This window comes from Pteropus alecto, unplaced genomic scaffold (assembly GCF_000325575.1).
Source record: "Pteropus alecto unplaced genomic scaffold, ASM32557v1 scaffold22, whole genome shotgun sequence".
In the NCBI taxonomy this organism is placed as follows: domain Eukaryota; kingdom Metazoa; phylum Chordata; class Mammalia; order Chiroptera; family Pteropodidae; genus Pteropus; species Pteropus alecto.
In genome coordinates this window covers 16,001,377-16,019,832 of record NW_006434839.1, presented here as the reverse complement: position 1 = coordinate 16,019,832, position 18,456 = coordinate 16,001,377, and the positions used below count along the sequence as shown (strand labels likewise).

At 34.4% G+C, this 18,456-nt stretch overlaps 1 protein-coding gene across 1 annotated transcript in view; it reads left to right on the top strand.

Moving 5' to 3' along the window:
- The window catches only part of KCND2 (potassium voltage-gated channel subfamily D member 2), a 462,470-nt gene extending 451,944 nt beyond the window's left edge, over positions 1-10,526 (top strand). The window contains exons 3-6 of the mRNA XM_006910576.1: positions 547-642; positions 2,530-2,622; positions 6,005-6,252; positions 7,866-10,526. Of these exons, the coding sequence (XP_006910638.1) occupies positions 547-642; positions 2,530-2,622; positions 6,005-6,252; positions 7,866-8,043 (615 nt within the window). The 3' untranslated portion in view covers positions 8,044-10,526. The remainder of the gene's footprint in view (positions 1-546; positions 643-2,529; positions 2,623-6,004; positions 6,253-7,865) is intronic.
- The last annotated feature ends 7,930 nt before the right edge of the window (positions 10,527-18,456 follow it).

Sequence of the window (18,456 nt, the reverse complement as noted above, 5' to 3'; positions counted from 1 at the left end):
GAAGAAATGAAATAGAAGCAAGAAAAGAAAGCCAGAAAAGAGAAGAGAGAAAAGGAAGTGAAAAGAGGAAGGAAGGAAGGAAGGAAGGAAGGAAGGAAGGAAATTGGTTCCTGGAACTTAATTACTAATTTTAAAAAGGACATTACTTTAAATGAAAAGGATTTAACAGCTGGATTCTGGGTCTTCATTTCATTAAGTTACTCAAATTGGGGAAAGTGAAAATATAAGTAAAGAAATACTGCTATTTTTCTCTTAACACAATTGACAGAAACAATAAAGAAATAACTCAATACTACTGTAAAGACTTAATTACAATTCTTAAATATATAACCCAGCTCCGAAGTACTTAATTGATCTTACCAATATATATGGTAATGAAAATAAAGCACTCATGATGAAAATTTAATTAGCAATAGTTACATGTGAAAGCTGGCATATTTTTTTTAAATTTGTGTGCTGACATTAGGATTACACAAGAGTTCACGCACTGTTTTAAAAAAAGAATTCATAAGTATTAACAGGACATTCATTTTTCTTCTTTTATAGAAAGCCAGACTTGCCAGGATCAGGGCAGCCAAAAGTGGAAGTGCTAACGCTTATATGCAGAGCAAACGGAATGGTTTACTCAGCAATCAACTACAGGTATGGTCAAGCACCTCACTTTTTTTAATGTTCAATGTATTGATGAATATTACATCAATTAGTTCTACTTAGCTATAAATTTTATTGTGGTAATTGTGAAATGGTTACTGAAACAAGTGTCATTTTTTAATAATCTCACCCTATACAGTCTTATTGGCAGTAGCAGTTTAGAAACTAGGCTATGAAATATTACCAGTGGATCATGATTCTCAAAACATGATTGGACAATATTTCTACACTGTATCATGTAAACATGGTATGATATTCTGCTTTATAATAAATATATATTTGGTCTTCCTTCTGTTTATAGCACAAGAGCTCCTAAATCCCTTGGAATTTCCTAAGTGAGAGCTAAAAAGATGTCTTTTTTATAATAATGAGGCACCTTTTGGAAAGCACCCAAGGTTGGAGGCTGGTTGCCAGGGGAACCAACTAAGTAATTATAGGATTGGAACTTTCAGTCCTCCCGCCCCAACCTATTGGGAAGGGAGAGGGGCTGGAGGTTCAATCAACAATGGCCATTGATTTAATCAATCTTGCCTAGGTCATGAAGCCTCCATAAAAACCCAGAAGGAGGGGGTTCCCAAGTTAGTGAACTTGTGGAGATTTGGGAGAGTGATATAATCAGAACATTGAAGCTCATCATCCCTTTCCATATACCTTGCCCTATGCATCTCTTTCATTTGGCTGTTTCTGAGTTATATTATACTCTTTTATAGTAAACTGCTAATCCAATAAGTAAAATGTTTCTCTGAATTCTGTGAATCACTCTAGCAAATTAACAAACTCAAGGAGAGGGTCATGGGACTCTCTGATTTATAGCCAGTTGGTGAGAAGCACAGGTAACAACTGGATTTGTAACTGGTGTCTGAAGTCCACAGAAGAGGTCATTACAACCTCCAAACTATAGCTGATTAATCAGAAGCACAGGTGATAATCTAAGATTGCCACTGGCATCTAAAGTGGGGTGGGGCAGTCTTTAGGACTGAGCCCTTAACCCGTATCTCTGGGTAGATGAGGTCCAAATTGAGTTGAGTTGTAGGACACCTGGCTAGTGTCCAGAGAGCATTGCTTGATAGCATGGGGGAAACACCACTTTGAAACTGCGTCCAGAACCCCTTTAACATGGGAAAAGGCAAAAATTCTCAAAGACTCAAATATCTCATTATTTTTATCTCAAAATTAATTTATGTTTCTTAGAGTTCATTTGGGTGGGGGTACAGAGTGACATGTCTTGTTTTACTTTTTAATGGGAGGAAACACCATTTAGTATTATATAAAGGTCACATGGTATGAAATATAATTTGAAAAACCACTTTTACTTCATAACTTTCCTTTACTGTAAGATTCCAATCACCTTTATTTACAAAATAGCTTTTATTTAGGTGAGCAGGACAGCAGTTTCAGGCTTATCTAAGTATTAGATTAAATTTTATTTTCCAAAAATAATGGCTCTTGAGCTTTCAAAGGTAATTGGTAGTTGAATGAGTAGGGGAGATTTAAATTTTCAATGTAGTCTATGGCCATGCCACCCTGAACAAGCCCAATCTCATCTGATCTCAGAAACTTAGCAGGGTCAAGTCTGGTTACTACTTGGATGGGAGACCACCTAGGAAGACCAGGTGCTGTAAAAGTAAAAAAAAAAAAAAAATTCAGTTCAGGGAGGTATGTCTAAAAGACCAAAACTGCTAATTTGACCAAAAAAAAAAAAATGTAAATAGTGATTATCAAACTTAAAAGCAATGGCTCTTTCTAGTTTAAAAATATATGTAATGCTGCCATTTAATCTGAAGAAATAGGCCATATCTCTCTTTGGAAATGTGTAGCGGAGGTTCCCATTGTTTGCAAATAAAACAGAAAGCACTTCTATCTTCTCTGTGTTAACAGTCCTCCGAGGATGAGCAGGCCTTTGTTAGTAAATCCGGCTCCAGCTTTGAAACCCAGCACCACCACCTGCTTCACTGCCTGGAAAAAACCACGGTAAGGAAGCAGCATGACTACCTGTCCTGGTACTCCACAGTAATCCCATTTACTTTGGGGAATAGTCAGTGCTTCTCAGCAGGATTTCACTGTCTGTGATACTGGGGGGAAAAAACACAGCCACAATATTTGAAATTATCTTGAAAAACTATAGCAACATTTCAACTTGGACAGTCCTTTAGAGACTTATTTAAACTGTTTTTATCCTTAGTGATTATCTTTAGTCTAAAATATCAGCTTAATGCAGATGGAAAGTTGTTTTCCAGTACCCCACTGCAAGTTCTATAAAATATCATTTTTTTCTGATTCTTAAATTGCTGATTAAACAGGAAAAAAATAATGAATTTCAAGCGTTCCTGACATCTGAGTAAAGGGAATATCAATAACAATAACAACAAAAAAAATGGAAAATGGCTACATATAAGCATTTCCTTCATTTACAGATATAATGAACAGAAAGAGATAATAAAACTGTTGCCATAAGAAAAATGACACATTTAATCACTGATGTGCCCATTTGGCTGAAGATTGGGTACATATTTCCCCATTTATAAGTTCCCAATTGGACCTCCTCTTTGGCAAAGTCACCGATTCTCTAGCTAGGTTATGAAAAGGCGTTGTACTCAAGTGAAGGCTTGAACTGCATGCTTCACAACAGCCAACAAGTCAGGTGACAAGGAGTTGGGGCAAAGAAAGCAACGTTATTCTGAAAGCCAGCAAGTTGAGAAGATGGCAGACTAGTGTCCTAAAGAACCATCTTGAGAAAGTACAGAATTCAGGCTTCCTTTATGTTAAGGAAAGGGGAAAATGGGAGGGGTTTCAGGTCAGGAGGTGACTGATGACCACAGACATCTGGACATCAGCAAGGGTCCAAGGGCGATGGTGAAACTTCTTTGTTTTGGGACAACAAACTCTGGTTGCCGTGGTCCCAGTCATAAGGTTCCTATAAATCTTTTGATAAGCAATTATTATTCTTGTACATAACTTCCTTAGGTAATTCTCCTAAGTAAGGTAGTTTAGTAAGAAGGTTGTTTCAGTAATTCCTAGGCAACAGGTTAGATCCCTTTAATGATTAGCATATCTATGTGCAAGACTAAGCAAAAGTTGTTTAACTGGGAAAGTTCAAACAAGATAGGGTCAGACGCTCTGATTATTTTATTCTATTTCAGCATCACAGTCTGTGACCACAGAGCAGAATAAAACTTTCACCATATTTAGGTCAAGTTTTCTCATTCACTCACTGGGGATGTATATTGTATTCTCATTTTCAATATATTGTCCATACATTTATTCATTTCCTTTTATTTACATATATAGTCATTCGACAAATACATATTACTTGCCTACTATGCTCCAGACAGTGAGTGAGACCCTAGACAGACTTGAATTAAGGTGTGGCCTCTGCTCCCATCAACCTCCACATATGGGACAAAACAGATATTACTAGAAAAGGGCAATGAGCGCAGAAGCAACAGTGGGGCCACAGTGGAACAAGGTAAAGTGGGTGGGGCCAGAGGGTTCAAGATCAGGCAAGGCTTCCTCCAGGAAGGAGGAACTTGAGTTGAGACCCACAGGATGACTAGGAGCTAGTTAGGCAAAGAAATGAAGGGCCCAAAAGGTGATATAACCTGAGGAAGGCTAGAACTTGGCCTAAGAGGACATGAATATACCTGAGGGTGGTCAGAAGGAGATTGTATAGCATGGCGCAAGGAGAAAGGAAGTGGCTAGATAACACTAGGTTTTGGAGGCATGTGAAAAATTTTGATCTTTATCTCAAATGGAAAACTGAGCGCTTTAAACAAGAAAGTTACATGATTGTGGCAGCATTTTTAAATAAAGATATAGACAGATCTGTAATTTACTAGGATACTCTTTGAAATTTAAATAATATTAATGATAGAATATATTTATCCCTATCTTTTCCTCTCTTTTTACTTTCATTTTTTACTATTTTATTATTTAAGGCTTTTTTTTTAAGTAAAAAATTATTTAATACCAATTGATATAGTTTAAATTGAGTTATATCAATTGAGCTATAAAAATATATGGTAATCAGCAACAAAATTTCTTCATTTCCAGTCTCTGATGAGATAAATTAAAATCTCATACATTGTAACTTGTATTATGTGTCTGAAATGTACATTGCAAAAGAAGAAAACAAAATGTGACTTTTTAGTGAACTTTTTTCTATAAATTTTAATATTTAACATAAAATTCTGTTATCTGCTCATATTTTTCTCTGGACTTCAAACAATAGATTGTTACATTTCATTTACTTCGAAATGCATGTCTCAGCAAAGAAATGACAAAATGAGTAACTAAAACAATCTGTTTTCTATTAGCCAGGGAATTGCTGCAATTGTTTTACTAATATTTTAGGATGAGAGATAAAGTGGAATTCAACATTGCAAAGCCTCCCATTATAAGATGATCCCCACCAACACCAGGGAAAAATAGTAATTGAAGTCATTCTTAGTGGCTCAGACCAAAAATGTTTTCTCTTATGTTTCTGAGATAAAAGTCTTACATAGGCATTTTAGGAGGTAATTCTTTATTAAATATTTTAAAAGCAAATTTTACACTGTGTTTTTTTAAGATGTGGTATAGGAAACAGTGTCCATCACTGTTTGCTAGAAGAATTCCAAATGCAGGCAGAGATCATGAGTACAGCTAGTGAGGTATCGCAAAAATAAGAAAGGAGACCGGAAAAGTTCAGTGGCAACCTCTTCCAGGGCAAACGTAAAGTAACACATTTTTCAGATAAACGTATTTTACTTATTTATCTAATAAGTCATATGTTTTTCTCTGCTAAGAATTTTATTGGAGCATCTAAAGAAATGTAAAGTGTCTCAGGTATCTCATTTTCTAAATAAAAAATGTTTTCAATCCAAAATATTTGCTAATATGTAACAATCTAACTTGGGACATTCGATTAAAATAGTCTCTTTTCCGCAATTTCAATCTGTTTGAAAATAAAAGTCGATGTAAATTTATCCTTGTGGATATTATCTATATTCACGTTCAGGTTTTTTTAGCTTATAACTTACAGATTTGATGTTTAAGTTAATAAATGACATTTCAAGATAAAGTTAGCCTACAAATAGATATTGAATCAGCCTGCATATATAAATCTCAAGATCTAACTAGAGAGATTTTATTTTCCTACAAATGCCAGTAGGAGGTGGCTTTGATAGTCTAATCTTTATGAAAATGGTATTAGTTATCCATTGGATAGTCTCAATGTACGTAGATATTTTTGAATTTTAAAAATAAAGCTATTCATTTCCTATTTTATTTATTTTTTTAAAGTGTAAAGTTGCCTTTTTTAAAAGTTAAAGTGTGTTTCTGTCTTTCTTCACATTTCTTTACACCTTTGGAACAGAATCACGAGTTTGTGGATGAACAAGTCTTTGAAGAAAGCTGCATGGAAGTTGCAACTGTTAATCGTCCTTCAAGCCACAGCCCTTCTCTCTCTTCACAACAAGGAGTCACCAGCACTTGCTGTTCACGGCGCCACAAAAAAACTTTCCGCATCCCAAATGCCAACGTATCCGGAAGCCACCGAGGCAGTGTGCAAGAACTCAGTACAATCCAGATCCGATGTGTGGAGCGAACCCCACTATCTAACAGGTACCTGAGATTAATCTGTGTGTGGATGTACATCTGTGCTGGTCCTCAGAATGTAGCCCACCTGCAGTCGCGTCGCTACCCCTGTGGCATCTAAATCCTAGAGTTTAGTATGAGGCGAAACTTAGACTGTAACAAGTAGGACAATGAATCTACTATAATATTCATTAAGAGCCAAAAGTAGTAGTTATTTCATTGTTAAAAGCAGAAAGAAGATGGTCAGGCACTCACAAATGTATTTCTGCCTCTTCAACTCCACAACTGTTTCTTATTTGAGTAGACACCTTTATACTCAGGAGGTCCTTAGGTAAATGGAAATAGCCCAAAATGATAGTCACCACTACTAAAAGAAACAAATTAAAGTGACATTGATATAACTGAAAAGTATTGAACAGCACCTAAAAATATATCAACAGAGTCAACATGACAGTGAAAAATAAAACTATGCCTATACCAATCTTTTGAACCAATAGATAATTTTGATCTTAAGTATCTCTGGCCACAAAAAAAAAAAAAAAAACACCACAAAAATCAATCCAATTAAAGAAAGACAAGTGAAACGCTAAAATTATTTACCTCTGGTGAATTTATAGACAATTTAAGTGAAATTTTTTTCTATTGGTATTTTCCTTTTGCTTCTCTTTTTGTACTACTTGTTTTTACAATTCATTAAAAAGATCAATTCCTGCCAAAATAATTTTACTTTGTTCTTCATATTAAATAGCTTATATTTTTAGATTAACAACCATTAATTCAGTGCTACTTCTTTGTTGGCATCCAGCAATCCTTGTGGAAAACCTGGATGAGATTCTGAAATCAGACTATGTTGATTTACATAAGTTAGATGTCTCTGGAAGCAGAATATTAAATGTTGGAGCAATGAAAGATTTCTGTTTTGAAAGTATTCTACCATTTTGAAGTAGGAAATGGAGAAGTTTTTAGAAAGAAAATGAATCTTAAGATATAAAACTTAATTCAAATTATTTTTAATTAAATAAAGTTTTTCTTGAAAATGAAATATTTTTAAGTTCCTATGTTTACCCTGCTTGCTCTTTACCCTCTTTCTCCCTTCCCGCCTAGAGTATAAAATTCATAGAAAAATGCCACTTAAGAAAATCTTTAAGTATTAGTGATTGCTAACTTTTGGGGGTTCTTAACTTTTGACTGTGAGGGTACCACATATCCCAAAGAGATAAGATAGTAAAATGGTTCTGTGGTCAAAGAGTTGAGGTATATCTACAGGATAGATCCTTTTCCTGATGGTATCTCAAATCTCTCAGAGGGTCTGTCTTAAAGAAAACTATTTTATTTTGCTCACCCTAGAGCCTCCACAGCTTACCTGTTCCTCTTGCTTGCATTTTTATAGGAAACACTTTGTTTGAGAACCAACGTTGGAATCAAATTTAGCTGGCTTTTAGATATTTATTTAATATTAATGACCCAACTGATGTTCACTTTAACATATATTAAGGTTTTGTGCATCATCTTTGTAAATCATGGTGATTATTCTTAGACATTTAAAATGTTACATATAAACATGAAAATATGTATATTCAGTTGCATGGAAAAAAATAAGTAAACAACTTACTTTCTTAAATCTATTTTTTCCTCATCAGCCGATCCAGTTTAAATGCCAAAATGGAAGAGTGTGTTAAACTAAACTGTGAACAACCTTATGTGACTACAGCAATAATAAGCATCCCAACACCTCCAGTAACCACTCCCGAAGGAGACGACAGGCCAGAATCTCCCGAGTACTCAGGAGGAAACATTGTCAGAGTGTCCGCTTTGTAAGACAATCAGAATCGAGTCAAAAGAACACTTGAACCCTAGTTGTGGAAAGAATCTTAATGTGGAAGAAAGAAGAAAGAATAAACCTTCGCAGATGAAAACGGCAAAGCATGGAGATTGGCAGTAAAACAAAACAAAACAAAACAAAACAAAGCTTCCAAACTAGAGGATGGAAATAAAACCACCAAATGGCATTTCTAGACAGAGTTTGACCTCTTACACAGAGGAGTGGCCTATGGCCCTTTGACTTTGTGAATGAGCACAATGAAATGCCACCTATTGATGCTTCTTATGACCAGAACTCTTTTTTAATAAAACAAATAAAATAAATCTTTGAACATAATGTTCCAGTTGAATGCAAAACAAAAAAATATATATGGAAAACATTTTGATAAAAATTTTTCCTGTTAAAACCATGAACATTGGCTATGATGAAGATTATTGCATATTTAAAAAAAACTCATGCAACACATTTGTATTGACTGAAGGAAACCATCATAATGCATGCTAAAATTCTTTGGAGCAGTGATCTCAGTTTCCTTATGTTGTCTTCAGAATAGGCATGATAAACTATAATTGTAGAAAGGGGGGATTTCTGTGCACTTACAACAGCTGATTGTTGATGTTCCACGGTGGGCTGTGCAAATAAACTCCTTTTAGAACTACAGCATTTCTCATAGGGATGCTCAATAGTAAATCTAAAGTGTTCAGATAGTTAAGTATAAATTGTCATTTTACCTTGCACCTAGATACTGTTACAACTGCAATAATTCATTGTATACCTGTTGTATCAGGAATCAGGATTTTTTTGTTGTCGTACTTTCCAGATCTTCATAAACACGGTAAGAGCCACATTCATAGAAAAATTTCTAGTGTGGCCAAGTTTTAGATAACTTTTAACCCAAAACTCTTGTGTCATAAATGTTTTTCAGTAATATTCTTTGGTCTGCTGTATTCCCGTGACAGTGCATTACTTGTTCCTGTGTTTCGGTAGCACTTTTCTATTGGGTTTATCATCATCAACTAGACTAGCATTTTGTAGTTCAAATGACTTTCCTACTTTTCTATCCCCCAACAAATTATCTTGTAAGTAGATTATCTTTATCAATTCCCTTGTCAAAATTTAGGAAAAAAAGGAGTTGACGTATATGAATTATCTCTAACCTCTTTGCTGTCATGGAAAAGCCCAGATACTGGACATACCACTGTAGGTTTCAAGAAAAGAATTGGCTGGGACTAATATCACAGGATCAGTGATCCCAGAATCTCACTTGATGTATTATTTATTTTACTTTAGATCTCAAATACGTTTTGAGAATAACTAATGTGAATCGAAATGCAGAGATAAACTGGAGTGCTTTGTATAGCAATACTTGATGAAAGCACGATTTCTACACCATTGGGGAAGACTGCACAAATTTATTTCAGAAAGGTTCCTGTATATTGCAGGGAGCAATTTTCTCCACAAAATCAGGACAGGAGTTTGATGATGCAGAGTTGATCTCTATGTACATTTACGTGAAAAGTCTTGATTCCTTTTCGCCTTTAAAATGTATCAGCAGACATGTCTGCACATGACTGTAAAAAAGTTTTATGTCAAATGAAAAGTTTTGTTCATTCTAAGTCAACAGTGTAAGGAATAAAGTTTAGCTTTTGTACATGGAAAGAGTTAAAAATTATCCCTCTATTATAGAAATTTTATAATGCTTATCATAATTTATCATAAAAAGAATTAATCCAACTCTTTTCAAGTAAAGCCAGAAATTCTTGCTTCCCATTTCTAGAACAGCTTCTAGAACAAAGCTGTGCACACAGTAAATTTTAATAAATGTTTGCTGAGTGAAAGTAAGATAAACTCTACTATTGGGAAGAACTGGCTTTATTTATAGTATGTCTTTTTAAAAGTTACTAACCTTCCTGGAGTGTGAATATTAACAATTATATTAACACCTGCCTCATGTCACTTTATGCTTCTAGAGCAAATATATAGTGAAACTTCTTTGATGGCATTTGTTGAAAAACTTTTTAAAAAGTAGACTAAAGAAAACACGATCAGGAATACTTAGGTCTTTTGATTCCCAATGAGAAGTTCTATTTTCATGTTCTGAATATTACATTGAAAAAATGCAGTTAGATTATTTCATTTGAAAATTCTGCCTCTCTTTTAGTTTATCATTTATCCAAAACTATTACTTTCTTTAGATTTTTGGAAAAGAAAAAAAAACTTTTTGGTGTTTTAGGTGATTTAAAAATATACTGTGTTGGTGGTGAATGACTATTGATGACTGTGTTAAGTGCATCTGTATTGTAAGTGAAATGTAATTATTTCTGTGTACCATATGGAGTAATCAAGGTCATTGTTTTTGACAATTTTCTTTGAAATTCATATATCTTATTTCAAAGGATAGCATAATATCTGCATTATGCTGGAAAAAATAGACTTTTGGAGAATACTTAAATAAAACATGTGCATGCTTGAACAGGACACCTGCTTGACTGTTGCCCTTTTTTCTTAGATTTCCATCCTTTCCAAAATCTAGGATGTGCCACACTCCTAATATATGTTTGGGAAAACTCTGTCACATGTACAAACTCAAAGAACCTGTCGACTCTGAGTAACACTTAAATCTAGTCTAAACCTATGGAGATAGCAGCTTTCTGCCAACAATGGGAAATTAGGCAGAGACTTTAATAGAAAAGTTAATATCATTTAAATATAAAAGAGGACTACTGCTTTAAGAGGCAATTTTTGGAAATATTTTGTCAATTACAACTCCATAGCTACTAATTATGATAAGTATATTGCAAGGTTTTATTGGTTGTTAAAAAAGAGGTAGTGTGGTTAAAATCAGTTGTTTTTATATATGATACTTTCAGGTAGAGTACTCTCTTCAGTGTGTGACCTACAGTTTATTAACCTGTACCCTACATGCTACTTGATTCTTGCATAGTGTAGACTGGAGAGAAGTAAGGCTTCTACCTGAACCTTATGTATTTCTTCAACACCGCTATTTGAGTTAAGCAAAGAGATGCTCTGAGGTAATAACTTCAGTCAGAACTCAATAGAGTCTTAGTCAAAGACTCTTTTCTACCTAGGAAAGCAGACAAGGTAATTCATTTGTCTAGCTATATGTGCATGTCTATGTATATATATATATATGTATATGTATATGTATATGTATACATGTATATTTATTCATACGCATACACAGGTTTTTATTCATTTTTTAAAAACTATGCATATACTGATGGTTTCCATTCAATAGGGTACAAAAAACAAGATGATGTTATGAGATTATTAGAATAAAGAAAAAGACAAAATAAATCATTTAGTACAGAGCAATTTTAACTAGTGATAACTACTTATCTTCTTGGTGGATAGTCTACATTTTTTTTTTCTTTCCTTTACAGTCCTTGATTTATTGAGATGTCAATGCTGCATTAAAAGGTTCAATACACTTCCCTATTTCTTCAACTTAGGTACAATGTGGGCTTAGAAATAGCCTCCAAGGAGTTATATCAATGCCTGGCAGTAACATTGCTCAAAAGAATAAAAAATGGTTCTTGATATCAAATGGATGACACCTCAGAGTTTTAGAATAAACTTACCTCCTCTTCCTAGAGTGTTATTAAGGTGTTTATTTTATTAACTTGTTACTGCACGGGGTGATGTGAAATCCAGTGTCACCCCAGCAGCATGGAGGGGGTCCTTGGTTCTTTCCAGCTGATTTCGTAAAGAATTACAGGTCAGCAGGATTTAGAAAAAGTGACATTTGTTGAAAGTACATTTTTAGAAAGAGATGGGCCTCACCAAGGAAGGCTGCAGCCCTTTGGAATTCAGAAGGTGAAAAGACAAAAGAAAGAGTACACTCCAAAGGAGGGGCGGGTTTCAGCGAAGAGCTGTAACAGCATGGAAGTGGGAAGGTCTGTTTACATTTGAGGCATGATGGGAGGTTACAGGGTGGTCCTAGATGATCGGCAAGTTAGACTTGAGGTTACCTTGACTGACAGTTGGCTAACTAACCATTTACCTACTGAACATGTGCTTAACCAGAATTCAATCTGTTATAATTAGATTCATGAACTTCCTGGCATATGTATGATATTATCATGATGGTATAATGAGGCTGAGGTTACGGGCAGGTTAAAGTATTGCTTTCAGTATTTGTGGCTGGTTTAAGGCAGCAGCACTTATGGCCTTTGTGCCTTAGGATGTAGGGATAATTTATAACCATAAAATGGGTGTTTTTAGGAGGTCCTTAAGGGAGGTTTCTATGGTAACAGAGCTGGGCCTGTACTCCTGTCATTCATGACTACTTAACTACCTAACAAACTCCCAAGTATAAAAATGGTTATTGCATCGTACTGTGTGAACTTTAACAGAACTTTCAACACAATTGTGCAGGCCACTTTATTTTTTTGAAAAAATAATTTTAAATTTGTATCTACTTGAGCTGGTTGTATTTAAGGTAGTAAAAAAAAATTCTCAAAAGGGTAAAATTTTTACTTGTAAAGAATTATTACTTTTGAACAGCATGTTTGCTTAAGACTTTTATAAACTATATTTATTGAAAAAGTTTTTAGTGTAAATAATATTAGATTCAACCTATACCTTCTAATCCTTTATTATTTACCACCTGCCTTATCTTTCCTTCCTTTCTCTAAAGCACTAATCATTCTTTGACTAGATTATTCTTTCCCTCATCATTTTCCCCTCTGGTTTTTCCATGGAAATCTACTAGGTGACTATTGTTCATTCTACATATAACTCAAATTCTTGAGTGAATAGGATGAGCCAGACATTGTGATAGAGGTTAAGATTCCAGATCAAATTCTCCTCAAGCAGTTACACAGGGGAAATAGGTTAGAGTACTCTCTACTTGACACTGCTATTCATAATCTTATACTACAGTTGTCTTCTTTCTGACATATTGACAATTATTTTTCTACCTCGACTTCGTGAAGACATCACTTCAACAGAGGTTACATCAAGATAGTGTTCGTCAAAGTATTTTCTAAAGTCTTCACATCACATCATTGAAATCATCTTTCTGTAGGCCATAGTCTTCTTTCTATGGAGAAAGGGGTTGGAGAAAGGGGGGCATCGGTCACTACCTACCTGCTTGGAGAAAGACTAGAAAACAAGACAAAACAAAACAAAATAGAAAAGAAAGCAGACTTTCACATTCATGATGTAAACATAATAAAAAACAAACAAACAAAAAACAACAACAACAACAAAACTAAGTTTTTCCAAGTACACACTCTGCCCTTTTTACCAGTTTCAGAGGATGTGACGAAAGCTACTAAAATAGTTTTCCATGAGGAGTACCACACAATGCTGCTGTGAATCCTAACTAGACCTTGAATTAATTCACCTGATTAATCCCATTGAAATATGTGAGAGAATGGAACAATAGAGCAGTAGGTCTAGACAGAGAACTAAGGTGATAACAGCAGAACTCATTAAAATGTGGGCCTAGGTGGTCTATGTCAGTTTCAAAGCATAGGGCTGGCTGGAGAAAGGGTATTGAAGAGTGGGTACCAAAGATGCGAAGAGAGATTTGGAGGCACCCTAGAGGACAAGTTTGGGGAGTTGACGATGGCTATGAGGTGAATGAGAGGCATCCTTGGGCTTTTATTCTAATTGCAAATCCAGAATCTTTCAGTTAGATCAAGCTAATTCTTTTGTTAGAGCTAAAAATTGTAGCACTGAAAGGTATTTATCTTAACTTATACAGTTTTAATATTTGAGCACAGATAAATTGCTCAGAAATCTCCCAGGATCCCTATCCAATAGATGACAAAACCCTGAAAGAGCAGAATAAGGAACTAGTACTGAGAAATGGGAAAGAGAATTGAAAGAGCCAAAGCATGGACCTCGACCTTGGATAGATGAATCTGTTAAATTTCTCTATCATTGGCACTAGATATAAAAATTCCCAAAGTAGAAAATATCACACACATCACAATTTTAGATAGGCCCTAATCTGGATTTAATCAGCATTATTTTTATTCCCAGCCAACCTGGCAAGAAACCAATATACAAACTACAGAAGTAAAATCCAAATGCAGCCTTTTCAATATACAGATTTTTTCTTCTATAGATTTACAGCGAACACTAAATAATAGTGATTATAAGAGCCATGAAAAGATAACAATATTACCAAACAAGAGCCTGCTGCCTGACATGCCTCGGAGCCAAAACTATGACATTGGCTTCTGAAAAAAGAAAGCTTTTATTATTGAGTCAGTCCATAGAAGATAGGAAGCACCACTCAAATCTGTCTCCCTGATCTGGAGACAGGACAAGTTTTAAAGATTAGGGAGAACGAGATTGCATGTGGTAGTGCTGGTGGGGCAAGTTTTGATCAGAGAGTTTTGGAACTTCACCAGTTATAGTATAGAGTCGAGGGGCAAGAAAAAGCACGAAGGAATTCCAATCATGCAGGGTATGATTGGTCAGTTCTATATGTGTCCATATGTGGTCTAGGCACTGGATCTCCCTCATGGAAAGACATCCCACTTTGTAAAGGGCTCCCGTGGCCACACTCCTGTTACTTGAGTTCTATAGACTGAAGATTCTAGGTTCCAAGGTCATATAGAGGACAGAGTGGTACATGTGCAGTGCTGTCTATAAAATAACTCAAGGACTGCATTCATTAATCATCGATCTGTTAAAGGATGCAGAACCAGTGTACTGTTTCAATAACAATGGCAATGACTACTCACTTTTACTGGATCCTAAATATATGCCCAGGAACTGTGCTAATCACTTTACATGTATCAGTCCATCAGGTAATTGTATTAGTCACATATCTGCTACGAATACTTGAACAGAGTTAATTTTCTAGTAACAGAATTATGAGTTAGAACTTTCATCGTCTTTCACTTGCTCCTCTTTTTGAAGCAGGCCTGACAAAATTTTCAAGGTAGTTGATTAGGGCTGCGGTTATAGCCTACAATATCTAATTGGCCCATCATTCAAGTCCTAGAGACTAGTAACAACAGAACAAAGATATTTTGGAATTGTCACTAACCACAGTTCCTACCCTCCATTATCTTTTGTATCTTCCTCAAATTATTGCAAGCAAAAATTCTCGGAGAACAACAATGAAGTTCCTATTGGCATTTAACACTACATGCAAAATAAGGTGCAGAGAGATTCAGATAAGCAAAATAACTGCATATTTTAGTATACTAAATTAATACGAGACAATTAAAAGTATTCTTGAACTTTTTTATTCTCAACAAATTTCAAATTTTTGTAGGTCATTGATATTTTTTTATTTGCTCCTATAAAATAGAAAGCTTCAATAAAGGTGTAAACACAGACATTTGATTTATACAGAACTGTAGAAAATTTAATGAGCCTTTTAAAATGGTACTTGGAATATAACTACTTGTCATAAAACTTCTTCTTTGGGTTTCATTGTTTGCTTATTTTATGTTCCGAAATAATATTGGCCTGTTAATAATAGCTCTTTACTTTCTACCTCAATCTTTTCTTTCTTATTTCTTAAAAGGTAAATGTGTCATTCATCAGAAGCATTAATATTGTGTCCAAACTTCTTTTACATGAAAAATTAAGGTGCAATTACGATTAAAAAGAAATGTATAAAATTTAATATTAATTAATAGTTTATTATTGTCAAATTCTACTGAACATGATAACATAAATATTTGCCTCAATGAGATAAAATTTCTTCAAATTATCATATAGAAGATAAAAATTCTCATTTCTGCTTTTTTCCAAAGTAGTAAGATTCAGCAGGTAAACTCTAAAATAAATATCACACTATACTTTACAAAGGAGGCATATATATGATATCTGACAGCAGCTCCACTGGTATCTAAAACAAAATGCATTTATTCATCCAAGTGTGCACAAGCCCACTAATGAAAGACCAAGAGAGAAACGGAGCTGTGAGTAACCGGAGGAACTTGAAACTATACATTATTTGCAAGATATAGAGTTTGAAAGACTGGAAGAATTCAACATCATGTCAGCTTATCTGGCTGTCTTATCTAGAATTTCATTCATTGGCAAAGATTCTGAGAGTACTTGATTATTCTGTAATTATTTACTATTAGATATAGATTATAAATTTTGTAGGATTATCTGAAATTAATTTAAGACATTCCCTCCATCACTTAGAGCCTCAAATTATAATAAGTATCTCAACCTAAATTTAGACGGAATGCTAAAATGATTATAATAAACTCAATTTAAGAGAGTAAGGATAAGGTCATAAGTCAAAAAGTAAGAGTATAAATGCCTCAGTTTATGTGTCTGAGTATCTCTGATTCTGATAAATATATTTCTATAATAATCTCTGACCATAATCAAAATTTAAATACAAATAATCTTTGGAGTGACTATTGTTTATTTTTAATTAGTTGTACTCCCCTTCTCTATTTCTTCTTATAACAGAGAAAAAAATATCTGATGTCCTATATGTATTGTAAGAACACAGCCTCAGCAAATGGTTTTTCATAATATAAGAGAAAGCCAAACAAATTAACATAAGCATCCAGAGCATTTCTCATAATAGAAATGTAAAATAATATAAAATATTACTATAAAATATAAGTTCTTAGGAAATCTCTTTTATATACATTTTTATTTTGAAATCATAGATTTCATGGTTTTCTTATGAAATGTCTTTTATGTCCCAGATAAAAGGAGAGAAAATGTGGGAGGGAGAGAATAAACAGACACACACACACAGGCAGAATATGAAGTTCATTTGTTTTATACCTATATTATAATGAAATGCAGAAGGAAGCTTTTTTCTTGCCAGTAATCATTATATCTTCTGGTGTTTTTTTCTTTGTTGATTGTAGAAAATTACAACGTAACTGTGTCTAGGCTTTTTAAATGAATCTTCTTGAAAAGAACTGTCAAAAGTAGCATTCTTAGGATTACTAAACATCATTGTTTTTTTTCTACAGCTTAAATGCGTAAAATGCCTGAACTTGCATTAGCTAGTACAGGGAAGAAATGAGATAGCAGTGATTTTGAGTGCACACATGAAAAAGAGAAACTCATTGCTTATTAACTTGCAAATATATTGAGAATCCTTGCCTGTAAGTTACTTTTAAGTAAGCAACAAATAGTTGTGTTTTTTCTTTTTCAATTCAATCCATTTCTTCAGTAAATTTATTTTAAACTTTAAGGTAATCATCTCTGATAATAGGGTTGTGAAAAGCAAAATATCCTTCTATTTTATTACCATGAAATTATCAAGGACACTAAGCACTTCAAATCTTGTTTTCAAAATGTATCTATGAGCTTCCGTCCTATTCTCCTTACTACTTTTCAAGTGTCTAAGCCACTTTCTGGGGGCTTTGTAATTTATAAGGATCACAGGCATATACATATGTCCACATTCTCCAGACCATGTTAATCACTGTATACAACACTATGTGGAGAACTGGGGACACACCAGGGGAAAGAAAGCAAGGTCTTCTTACTCCGAGGGAATGTTAAATGCATCCTGAATATTAAACAGTGTGAAATGTAACTCAAAAGAGTTGGACTATATATCACCTGAAGCTTCAAATTATGTAAATTTCAAGAGATTTCTAACAAGGAAAAAGACTTTTAAAAAAATGATTTTTGCATTATGCTTCAGCTATGACTAAAACTGCAAAGATTATAAGAATGCCCAGGCTGTAGAGGAAGCCATTCTATTCTTTCATTTTCTTTGTGAGCATATTATATGTTCCAGGCACTGTGGTAGGTGCTAGAATGACATGATAACCAGATAATCTTGATGGTGTTGTAGAAAGGAAAAATTTCCCTCCATTTTTCTGAGTTCTTGACTGAGACCGTCTATAATAAAACAAAGATTAACAAAGAAAACAAGAAGTTTAGTAATATGTATGATTCATGTCTGCACAAAGATATTCAGGAAAACTAACCATCCAAGGTGGTCTAGAATACAGAATGAAATAGCATCTTAATGGGGAAGGCGTAGGTAGATTTAGGCCTCTTATGGAAAAGTAAATAATTTTTAAGGAAGATGAATGGGCCCTTAGAAGAATAGATGGTAGGTATGATAGTTTGTGGCAAAGTTTGTCTAGGTATAGTGTTAAGTTGTAGTCCTCTCTCTTGTGACAGAGTTGATGAAATTCCCAGGGAAGGGATATATGACATTGAGTTCTTTTAGGAGGATGGATGTTGAGAGCATTAAGGGAGTTCAGAGAAATTCTCTCCCTGCATTTGCTGTTTTTCAAGGGCCTACAGCTCCAAATAATACACTAAAGAGGCATATTTTGGAGTGGTATCTTTTTCTACCCTTCAATATTTATAGTCTACTTTTTGACTTGGACCCTGAACAGGTAGAAATAATTAAGGAACCTAACTTCAGAGTGAGATACATTATGGGGAAAAAAAGGTATAGTGATCAG